Source organism: Acanthisitta chloris, unplaced genomic scaffold (genome assembly GCF_000695815.1).
Source record: "Acanthisitta chloris isolate BGI_N310 unplaced genomic scaffold, ASM69581v1 scaffold14157, whole genome shotgun sequence".
Classification (NCBI taxonomy): Eukaryota; Metazoa; Chordata; class Aves; order Passeriformes; family Acanthisittidae; genus Acanthisitta; species Acanthisitta chloris.
In genome coordinates this window covers 46,517-58,627 of record NW_008683280.1, presented here as the reverse complement: position 1 = coordinate 58,627, position 12,111 = coordinate 46,517, and the positions used below count along the sequence as shown (strand labels likewise).

The window sequence follows — 12,111 nt, the reverse complement described above, 5'->3', positions numbered from 1 at the left end:
TGAATGAAATCGTCTGCAGCACCGTTTCAGGCTCTCTGCAGTCTTACTGTAGCTTCTGTGCATCCATTTATGATTTCTCTCCTTTCCTGTTTTAAATTATCTCTGCCTCTGTCAAGGCTAGAAACTATTTTTCCCCTCTAAAATGCCAAAAATAATATGTCCCAAGCAATATTCAATCTCTTTCCTTACACTGTTTTAACTAAGACCTTTTTAAGGAGAACAGCTTGAGATGCCACAACTTTTCTTTATCTTTCATTATTCACTTGGTAAAAATCAGGTAAAATACTATTTCATATGTCCATAGTCAAAAATCTATACTGGGCAAACACAGCAGTCATCTGTCAGGGTATTAGATGGAGAGTGGTTTATACATTAACATGCTTTGTTCATCAGAAAGGGACTTGGGAGTGCTGGTGGACAGTGACTCAATATGAGCCAACAGTGTGCACAGGTAGCCAAGGCCAATGGCATCTTGGCCTGGATCAAGAAGAGTGTGACAGCAGGACCAGGGCAGTGATCATCCCCTGTACTCGGCACTGGTGAGGTCATATGTCGAGTGCTGTGTTCAGTTTTGGGCCCCTCACTTTAAAAAAAACATTGAGGCACTGGAGCAAGTCCAGCCAAGGGCAATGAGACTCAGAAAAGGTCTAGAACACGTCATATGAGGAAGGGCTGAGGGAATTGTGTTTGTTTAGTCTTGAGAAGAGGCAGCTCAGGTGTGACCTCATGGCTCTCTACAACTACTTGAAAGGGGTTGTAGAGAGGTGGGGGATGGTCTCTTCTGCCATGGCTACAGGGAGAGGACTAGAGGCTGAGACAGGGGAGAGTCTGATTAGATGTTAGGAAAAATGTTTTCCCTGTTAGGGTGTTCAGGCACTGGAATAGGTTGTCCAGGGAGGTGGTGGAGTCACCATCCCTGGAAGTGTTTAAGAGGCATCTGGATCTGGCACTGGAGGATATGGTTTAGAGTTTAGAGGTTACAGCAGAGTGGCAGGTTAATGGTTGGACTTGATGATCTTAGAGGTCTCCTCCAACCTTGATCATTTTACGATTCTATCTTTTTGTGTAATACTCAAAGATCAGGCTCTCAGCAAAAAATGATATGTTTTGGGGGGTATTTTTGAGCAGAGAAGCAAGTAGGAATTTGGGATTTCATGCTGATTGAGATGCTGATTTGCAGGGCATTTGGACAAGCATATGCCTGTTAAAATCCATGTTTTGTTATTGCCCTTCCAGCTTTTTCTCTTCTTAAAATCGAGTAATTGTGTAGAAGTAAAATTGCTAGAAGTAAATTCTTGAAAGTAAAACCCAACTCCCAGCACTACACATCATTAAGTGACTGAGAATTGAGTTTACAGATTTAGTTCTAACAGTCCAGTAAGTTACTTATTCACCAGTGGTGGTTCTTTTGTAAGTATAGAAACTAGGTCAGCTGCATCTGCTGCAGTTTTAGGCTGCATGTAAAAGGGTGAAAGGGAATAGAAGAAAAATAATCATTGTTTGTTTTTTTTTTTCAGGGAAACTTGGTCGCTTTCCACTGAGGATGCATTCCCATGCCACTCCCGACAGCCGAGCTACCCCTCATTTTCCAAGGTCTCACCTTGCTGAAGCAGTTGCCAAAGCCAAGGCAGGTGGAGGTGGTAGTGGAAGCACTGGTGGAACTGGGAGAGGTCTTGTGGGGCAGATTATTCCTATATATGGATTTGGCATCTTCTTATATATCCTGTACATTTTATTTAAGGTAAGACCCACATAAATTGAGAAGTCAGAGAAATAACTCAAAAAATTTTGAAACAGAAATCACAATATCACCAAGTAAGTTAGGTTGGAAGGGACCACAATGGGTCATGTGGTTCAACCTCCCTGCTCAAGCAGGGCCATCCTACAGCACATGGCTCAGGATTGTGTCCAGACAGTTCTGGAATACCTCCAGTGTGGGAATATCCACAACCTCTCTGGGCAACCTGTTCCAGTGCTCAGTGACTGCACAGGAAAGAAGTTCTTCCTCATATTCAGGTGGAATTTTCTGTGCATCAGTTTTTGGTGTTACCCCTTGTTTTATTGGTTTCCACAGCTGAGCAGAGTCTGACTCCATTATCTCGGCACTTGAATCCATTAATCAGGTTGCTCTCAGTCTTCTCGAGACTGAACAGGCCCAGCTCCCTCAGCCTTTCCTCATAAGTGAGGTGCTCCAGTGCCTTAATCATCTTTGTTGCCCTCCCCTGGACCTGCTCTAGGAGTTCCATGTTCCTCTGCTACTGAGGAGCTCAGAACTGGACACAATACTCCAGGTGTGGCCTCATGAGGGCTGAGTAGGGAAGCAGGATCACCTCCCTTGACCTGCTGGCAATGCTCTTCTTAGTGCATCCCAGGATTCCATTTGCCTTCTTAGCCACAAGGGCACAGAATATGATACAGAAATTATACTCTCATTTCTGTACCTCATTCCATTTCAGCTGCACTCAAAAAAAATTCTTATGCTGGACCTTTGACCGGTGTTCCAAAGACTGAAGTATCCTGTAGGTTTTGCTATTGAAAGACTAGATAAGAACATAGGGATGGGTGGCTCTGATCCTGCATCAGCCTCTGATATCATACAATTTTTTAAGGGTTTTATTTTTTCCCCTGGAAAACATGTATATCTAGAACAATGTTAGATTAATTTTGAATATGCACACAGTATTCTTTTCCTTTATGTGTGACTATGTATTATATGTACTGTATAAGTCATGTATTGCATTATACATTTAAAGTGGGAGAGAGGGAGTGCAGTAACCTCATACCTTTTGGAACTGCAGCACCACATTGTTGGAGAATGGGAGTTTGTAAGGTTGTATTGACCATGATGGAAATTCCCCAGCTGAGGAATTGGTTGAAAGCTAGTTTAAAACAGCACATCCCAAATTCCTCTCAAGTGTCTCACATGTGATTTTAACTTCTCACAGATATTTGCTATGCAGACAAGACTTGCATGTAGGTGAAGAGAGTCGGCTGTGTGGGAGGAAGAAGTGGAAATGTTTTTTTTCCTTTGAGTCAGGGCTAAATCCAGCCTGAGCTGTGTCTAAAGAGTTGCATCTGAGTTGGACAGACAGAGTCAAGAATGAAGTGAATTGGGTGAACCAATCAAACACAGAGGAGATGAAAGAAATAGTCTGCAAATTCTGTCCAGAGAAGGGCAGTGGAGCTGGGAAAGGGTCTGGAGCACAGGTCTGATCAGGAGTGACTGAGGAAACTGGGGGTGTTTAGACTGGAGAAAAGGCTCGGGAGGGACATTATAGCTCTCTACAACTACCTGCAAGGAGGATGTAGACACGTGGGGGTCAGTCTCTTCTCCCAAATAACAGTGATAGGACAAGAGGAAATGGCCTCAAGATGCATCAGGGGAAGTTTAGATTGGATATTATGAAAAATTTCTTCACTGAAAATGTTGTCAAGCATTGTAGCAGGCTGCCCAGGGAAGTGGTTGAGCCACCATCCCTGAAGGTATTTAAAAGACATGCAGAGGTGCCACTTAGGGACATAGCTTAGTGTGAGAGGGACATGCTGTGTGAGGTTTATGGTTGGACTCAATGATCTTAAAAGTAGTTTTCAGGGTAAATAATTCTGTAGAGAGCCAACCAGTATCTTTGCTGCAGGTACAGAGTTGGTAAGGAGTAATGGCAGAAAGCTTTGCAAGGGGGAAAAGTGGGGTCACATGTAGTTCCTTCAGAACCTGCCCTTCATTTTGCCAAATGAGGCTTTTTTCCCTCCTATACACAGAAGAATGGAACAGATAAATATCCTAAAATGAAAAAATGAGTTATGCTTTCCCTATGCTTAAAAGGATCACTTGTTCCAAATGTCCTTTGGGATTTTTCAGCTGGCAAGATCTCCCAGGCATCTTTCACAGTTGCCTGTTTTTGCTGCTGGACATGCATTCTGTGGTTAGCCTCTGGCATATTTTAGTTTATTTACTTTTTTCTGTTGCCTTTAGGGCTTGTATGTTACTATTGTGGTAGCTCATAGAAGGGTAATCTGTTTTGGTCATCTTTTTTTGCTTACCAGCTGGCTTCCAAAGGAAGAACTACTGCTGCAGAGCGGAAATGCCCTACTACTACATCTGGAAACATGAAGAGGAAAATCAGTGAGTATGACTCTGAGTTATATCTGTGTAGCTGTTGACTCTGTAGAGTCCAACCAGGTTCTTCAAGTTCTGGGAACACTGTAATGCTGCTGTTTGCCCTCCCATAAAGAACAGTCCAAAAGCTTCTGTGTTGGAATGAGGAAGAGTTAAAGTGAATTACTGGCACAGTCACTTTCTAATCTCATTCAGCTAATGAGACTCTGCAATAGTAGCCTGATCCCAAACCTCCTTGGAAGCAATGGCTTTTCATGAGGTTTGCTGAATTAACTGTAAGGATTTGCTGAAAAGTTATGTAGCTAATGATTCAAAATGGATAATAGGATGTCCACCTGTAATTATTCTATAATCCCTAATAGTCCAGTAATAGCAGATGAAGATACTATAAAAAGCTAGCTTCGTTTTGTTGAATTTGTGAATTCTTAGCCATCATCAGGCACTTCCCTAATTTGTCCCTCCCTGTTTTGTTTTTTTTTTTGCAATGTGAAAGGTTTTCATGTGTGCAATAAAGAGAGCAAATAGTCTTCTGAAATGTCACTTTGAATTTTCCTAAACATTGGTGGGATAGATTCAACTGTTCATAGACACTTATTCGATAAATTAATCAGCTTGCTATTGAAGATTGGAAGAGTAGTTACCATAACAGTATTTAAATGTGTTGTGTTTAGCTGACTAAACTGTAATAGGAAAGAAAAGTACTTAGGGCTTTATAGAAAGTGCTAGCAGAGAGGTAATTTTCTTAACATAGCTGTAATTATCTTGACATTAATGTGCAGATTAGGAATAGCTAATGCACTCAGTGCTATAGATTGTGTTTTCAGTGCACTTGTACTGCATTGTGCCTGGCAATTTTGTGCAATTTATTAGTGATGGTAATTGTATTTTTTTCTCTAATGCTTGGTAAGAGAAACTACCTTTGCAGTAAGTTAAATATTTGCCATCATTATAACCCAAAGAGCTAGTGATGAAAATGATTCTGCCTTTTTCTAGAGCTCTTCATTTATATTCCTAAAGCATTCCTGGCAAGCTGTAACACAGGGAGGTCACTGGACTAGGAACCTGAAGACTGAGTCACCACTTAACACTGTGACTTGGAGGGAGCAACTTCCTTTCTCTTTGCCAATTTCCCTTCCTCTATTTTTAAAGTCTCAGACATGCAAAATAATTACATCTGTGATACATTAGGTAATGACATTCTGTGCAGAATAGAAATCTTTCTAAAAGCAGGATGTTTGTGGATGGATTCCTCCATTCCTACAATGTTGGAGTTCCATTGTACCTTTATGCTGCTTAAATGGGTGTTCTTGTGGCAGCTGAGTATTTAATTCACCCAGGCTGGTTTCATTGTGTTCTGCAGTGGGGAGCAATGGGGTCTCAGCTATAGGATTTTGAGTGTGAGCTACAAGAGGCTAACAAGGAGCTCAAGCATTTTTGCTGACATCCATTGACTGTTAATGCTTTCAGCTAAATGAAAGCCAGTATGGGTGTTCCTACATGTGTGTCTCCTACTGTGCTGTGGCCACATCTTTTGAAAGAAGTGCAACCCTGGCAATGCCGTGCTTTGCTCCCCTGGCAGGCACCATGGGGCTAGCTGTTGTTCCTCCTGGCAAGCCTGGCTCACCTGGGCAGGGTTGGATCAAGCCAACAAACCCATGAACTTGAGTCTGTGTGAGGAAGAAGTGGTTTCTTAAGCCTTGGAGTGATTAGAAAATATTCAAATCACCTTTTGTTTCTATTCCCAAGGTCATAAGAGGTAAATTCCATAAGGCTATTAATTCTGCAGTAGACAGCAAAAAACTATGGTTTTCTTAGGGAAACAAACAAAAAACTGCACAGTATTTTCTTTTCCCTAACTTTAATCTCCAGGGCTTTTCCAGCAGCCCACTCACTCGGCTTAGTGGGGGATAGCTTGAGAGCTTTTAAAAGAAGGTACTTTCTGTGTGTCCTATGGCCTTTGGCAATAGTCTTCACTTCCTTAGGCCAGCCAAAGTAGGCAGGACTCTCTAAGCTGCATGTTTTAGTTTCCTCACAGACAGTTATGTTTGGTACAGCATATGCCACCTCTGATAATGGGACAGGGATACATTTTCAAAGCTCGTACTGACTTATCTTGGTATTCTTTTTTTTTTTTTTTTTTTTTTTTTTTTTTGCAGCTGACTACGAGCTCACTCAACTCCAGGAAAGACTGAGAGAGACAGAAGAAGCTATGGAAAAGTTAATCAACAGAGTAGGACCTGTGTGTGACAGGTGTGTTGCAAATTACAGCATTTTAAGGAGAGATTCTGCTCTGATCATAAATTGAACTTTCTTGCATTATCTATATTAAAAGAGCATTTTTATTGCTACTTCAACTTCTAGAAATTTGATTTTACACATCACACTTTTTATTCTGAATTTTTCTTCTCTTCAGCATCTATATGTAAAATAAATACTTTTTTACAATTTCATTTTCCTTAAACAGAAAAGCAACTCTTCCTCCCTTCCCCCTTTGTACAGTGTGTTATTTGGGAGAAAATGACAGCTATGTGTAAACAGAAGATAAAACATCTACATTTAAAGTACATGAAGCAACTTATCCTATGTGAGAAAAGTAATATCCTGAATGGTTCTTTTCCATTTATATGGATTATTTTTCTAAATCAAAGTGCTATTAGAATCTATGTGAATTCCTGTTAGAATAACCGTAAAATATTTCTTTAAGGGCAGAATTGTATAATAATCTGTTTACATAACTTAGTTCCACCCTGTAACCAGTAAATTCATGCATTTGTTTCTAAATATAAAAGACAAAGAGTTGAGGTGATTCTCCCCCCCTGCTCTGTTCTCATGAGACCCCACCTGGAATACTGTGTGCAGTTCTGGTGCCCTCAACACAAGGAGGACATGGAACTGTTGGAGCAAGTCCAGAGGGCCGTGAAGCTGACAAGAGGACTGGAGCAGCTCCCCTATGAAGACAGGCTGAGGAAGTTGGGGCTGTTTAGCCTGGAGAAGAGAAGGTTGTGTGGAGACCTCATAGCAACCTTCCAGTATCTGAAAGGGCTACAGGGAAGCTGAAGAGGGACTCTTTGTTAGGAGCTGCAGTGACAGGGCAAGGGGCAATGGGTACAAATTGAAAGAGAGGAAATATACATCAGATATTAAGAAAACATTTTTTTCCTGTGAGAGTAGTGAGACACTGGCAGGTGGCCCAGGGAGGTAGTGGATGCCCCAACCCTGGCAGTATTCAAAGCCAGATTGAATGAAGCCTTGAGCAACTTGGCCTAGTGAGAGGTGTCCCTGCTCATGGCAGAGAGGGTTGGGACTGGGTGGTCTGTAAGGTCCATGCCAACCCCTTAGCATTCTATGATTCTGTGATTTAAAGTTTTATTATGTTTATTAATATTTCCTACAAATCTGAGATCACTATTCTGCATTATAAAGAAGCACTGGAAACAAGCCTATGTTTTTCATAAGGAGCATAAAGAACTGATCAATAGGACACTGCCTGAGTGCTGTGTTTGAAAATGGAAATACCATGAATATTGAGGTGAGGTTTGCAAGCAAAACCAATAGCTGTTCAGGTTGTAACACGTTGACCTTGTGTGGATCAGCCCAGGCCTATTTTAACCCATTCTGTAGGAGCAATTCTGTGCTGAACTTGCACATTTTGTTCATTTATGCTCCAAGCCACATTGTCTTTGAGTGTTTGGTTTTGCCCACTCTGCACCGTACCCTGTGTTGCAGCTGTGTTTGTCTCAGAGAGATAAGGTGCAGAACTTGCCCAGGTTCTAGCAGGAGAACCCCTAAGCTGTTCTGGTTTTGTTAGTGGAAGAGAAGGATACCAGTTTGACTATTACTCATGCCTGTTTTGAAGAGCTAACACAATGCTCTGTGTGTACCTTTAGGCTGACAGAAATAGTTTTATGGGCTGCCCAGATACTGTGCTGACTCTCAGGATAGGTTATTTTTTTAACTGAGAAAATCATTTAGGGTCTGATCCAGTATTTGTTCCACTCTGTGTTATTGGCTCAAAGCCCCTATTTAGTAGAACTTCCCTTCTTTGTTCAACCAAACTATTTATATAGACAGATTGAAAGGTCTCAGGGGAAGTCAGAATCTGAATCTAATAAAGTATTTTGTATGTAGCCTTTTGAAGAGGAGGAGAAAAGCACCTCTAGATGGAGCAAATAGCTATTTTCAAGAGCACCCAGACTTGGAAGCATTCTTAATCTACACTGTGATACTCATTACATTCAGTAATACTGGATGAATGTATTAGAATAAAATATATGGTTAAAAGAGAGGACTAGAGGGAATGGTCATAAGCTGAGACAGGGGAGAGTCAGATTAGATGTTAGGAAAAATGCTTTCTCTATTAGGGTGTTCAGGCACTGGAATAGGTTGCCCAGTGAGGTGGTGGAGTCACCATCCCTGGAACTGTTTAAGAAGCACCTGGATCTGGCACTGGAAGATATGGTTTAGGGGTTACAGCAGAGTGACAGGTTAATGGTTGGACTTGATGATCTTAGAGGTCTCCTCCAACCTTGATGATTCTAGGAAAGTGTAATTAGAGCACAGAATACTGAGCTGGGCTTATTCAGTCTGGATGTTGATAGATTTATATATAAAGGAAAGAGGAAGAGAGTAAAAATTACTTGAGATTTGTTTATTGATATGCAGTTAGACATAAATCCTTACAAGAGAAAAAGTCAAAGACAAAAATAACTGGTATCAAGTTTAAACTAGTGCTGAAAGATCACAGGTGAGACCATGGCCCTTTATAGTAGATATGGCAAAGCAACAAACAGATGGACAAGTTGATTAGTAGTATCCAATCCAAAGGATTTGCATTATCTCAAAACCCAATATATCACCATAACACACAGTTCTTGTCAGAATGATGAGGTCTGAGCTCCTGCCTCAGTGTCCTTTCACTATACCTCAGGAGTGTTCTCTTCTCAGCTGAACTGCTCCAGGATTCATCCTGACTATCTCCTGGAAGGATATTCTCAGAGAATGCTGTGCCATAGAAAGAAATCCTGTTTCTAAGGAAAACTATATACTGTGCTGTGTGATTTTATTCTCCTTTCTTTTGTAGCAAGTGTACATGTCATTGTCCTTTTATAGTTCATCCTGCTGATTTCCTTTTAAAATCATTTGAGTGAAGGGTGGCTGGAAGACCTCTCAATAATAGTAGCTGGTTTTCTCAGATGGGATAGCTAGCATTTCCCAGTCCTGTGTTGTAGAAGGTAGCAGGCAGAAACTTGGATTTGATCTAAAGGGGCTCCAGAGAAGCCAGACAAGGACTCTTTGTTAGGAGCTGGAGTGACAGGACAAGGCATAATGGGGATAAATTGAATGAGAGAAATTTAGATTAGATAACAGAAAAAACTTTTTTACTTTGAGGGTGGTGAGACACTGGCACAGGTTGCCCAGAGAGGCTGTGGATGCCCCAACCCTGGCAGTGTTCAAGGCCAGGTTGAATGAGGCCTTGAGCAACGTGGTCTGGTGGGATGTGTTCCTGCCCAGGGCAAGGAGTTGGGATTAGATGATCTCTATGGTCCATTCCAACTCCTTAACATTCAATGATTTTATGATGGCTCATAATGACATCATTAGAGTCTTGAGACTAATGACTGTGAGAAGTTTTGATCAGCGCCATAAGCTACAAATGTAGCATAGGTTCAGAACTACATTTCCTTATAATACTGTACTCTAATTATTACCTAACACCCTTTTAATGGCCAGAAATTTCTGTAGTGTTTTTGTACCATAATTCTTGCTGTGTGTCACTTTCATCCTGGTCTGACATTTGTTTACATGCCTTCCTTTACCTGTTTAAATTTGCAAGCTTAGTGGATAAAGGGATAAACCTTTACACCAAGCTAAAGTGCAGAGCACATGCAGATATTGAGTAGTTATCACACTGCAGACAGGTTTCTTCAGACTACTGCTGGGACAGACCAAACAGTTGGGTTTGAACTCTTTTAATAGTTTGTAGTAACAGTGGACTGAATTCTGGTGTCTAATATTTTCTAGCAGGACTCAAAATGTTACAACAGACCAGGAAAAAATGTTACTTCGACAACTCCGAGAAATTACTAGGGTTATGAAAGAAGGAAAATTCATAGATGACATCTCTCCTGAGAAGGAAGCTGAAGAAGCTCCATACATGGAGGATTGGGAAGGTAAGCAAGGGCCTTTCTTACCATTACCCTTATCAGAAAAATTGAGTAAGGATTACTTATAGTCCTAGATCCTTTTCATAACTTTAGTTAATTTTATCCTTCCTTTTCAGAAGTCTGTGCTCAAAACTTTGCAAGAGGTGTGTTTTTTCCCAACCATAGTAGAAGTAGATTTTGAGGCATTCAGCATTTCCTCTAGTGTAAACACTATATTATCTGCTGCCAAAAGTGGCATATGAATATTCACATATGCTCCATCTGCTGCTGGGGCTTGGCTGCTGTAGGTTTATATCTTTCTTTGTTGCATTTCATGACAACCAGAAAACCCTTGGAATCAGAATCAATATGTTTTTGATAACTTACAGTTTTTACTTTTGACTAGTCATTCTTTGTTTGCTCTAATGTTGTAAAAGGCAACTCCAGCAAGTCTGTCTTTTAAAAGTTCTATATTTTAATGTCCTTTCCATTCTTTGGTGTTCACTTTTGACATAAATGTATTTTTAGGTTATCTCAGTTGAATTACTTTTAAATGCAGACCTAATTTCTGGCTTTTTAAAAAGCTTTCAAGAATGATCCATAAAACACAAACAGTGGCCTTGAGCTCTGTTTTCTAAAGTCAAGTTCATGATGTCTTTTTCTAAAATGAAATGCACAAAGTCATTGACATATCTGTTTTCTCAGCTTTCTAAATAATGCTCTCTTTAGGGTGAGTCTTCAGAACATGCATCAGTAAAGATCTAAGACACAATTACTACCTGTTGCCTTCAGCAAAGCTCAGATAGTCACTTCTGAAAGTCAGGGTTGATATTCTGGCTCCCTGAAAATGAGTTTTTTCCATCATCTTCCATGAAGTCATGTTTTGCAATTTCTTGCAATAGATTTACTACTGTGATATACACGTCATTAAATGGTTGACACACTTACAGTGCTAAGAACAACTGTTCTAGCAAACTTTGCACCCATCACTGAAGTCAGTACTACTCTTTAATGCTGATAATACTTCAAGCTGCATATCACTTTGTTCCTAAGGTTATCCTGAAGAGACGTATCCTGTCTACGACAATTCTGATTGCTTCAAGCGCAAACAGGACACAATCCTTGTGGATTACCCTGACCTGAGCCAACCCTCTCCAGAAGAGCTGGCAGAAAGAATGGAGGGCATGGAAGATGAGGAGGATATTTGCCATGAAACCCTTCTAACTGATCTCACCGTGGGAAGGAGCGGTCATGATTTGATTCAGAATAAGGAAGAGGTAACTCTCAGCAGTGAAGAGAAGAGGGACCTTCATCACAGCCAAAGCATTGAGGAGTGCTGCTGTTGCTATGAGGATGATGATCCTGCTGTCATAGCAGAGAATGCTGGATTCAACTCTGAAAGCTGCAGTGAAGCAGAAGAGACAGCCCAAGAGGACGTGTCTGTGGAGTCAGAACATGAGAATGCAGCACTGGAAAAGCAAAACCACAGTGATTCAGATGAAACAGGCACACTGAGAAAACGCAACACAAAAGGACTTGATTGATAGGGGCCATCATGGATGTTACCTAGTGATAAAGTTCGAGGTCATAAATTATCATTCATGTGGTTTTTGTTCCCAGTGAAGACTTCTCGGTGTTCATCTCATTCTACCAATTTCATTTGTGTTCTAGCAGTCACATCATCTACCTGAACTGGAAGCCAATGCCCTCTTTGAAGCAATCTTGTCATGGGTTACCATGATGTTACCAACAGTGCTTTGTCCTTGATTTTTGAAGCCTTGTATCTTGGAGCAGATTATTTGGATCAGATACTTGTGATTTTTTCCAATTGCAAAGAAACAGTCCTCGGTT

The 12,111-nt window shown here is 40.9% G+C and overlaps 1 protein-coding gene across 1 annotated transcript; it reads left to right on the top strand.

Moving 5' to 3' along the window:
* Positions 1 to 1,525: 1,525 nt before the first annotated feature.
* On the top strand, positions 1,526 to 11,804 carry RIC3 (RIC3 acetylcholine receptor chaperone). The gene is made up of 5 exons (XM_009078885.1): positions 1,526 to 1,741; positions 4,045 to 4,123; positions 6,274 to 6,367; positions 10,142 to 10,287; positions 11,314 to 11,804. The coding sequence occupies exons 1-5, from the start codon at positions 1,544 to 1,546 to the stop codon at positions 11,802 to 11,804; spliced, it is 1,008 nt and encodes a 335-aa protein (XP_009077133.1). The 5' UTR covers positions 1,526 to 1,543.
* The last annotated feature ends 307 nt before the right edge of the window (positions 11,805 to 12,111 follow it).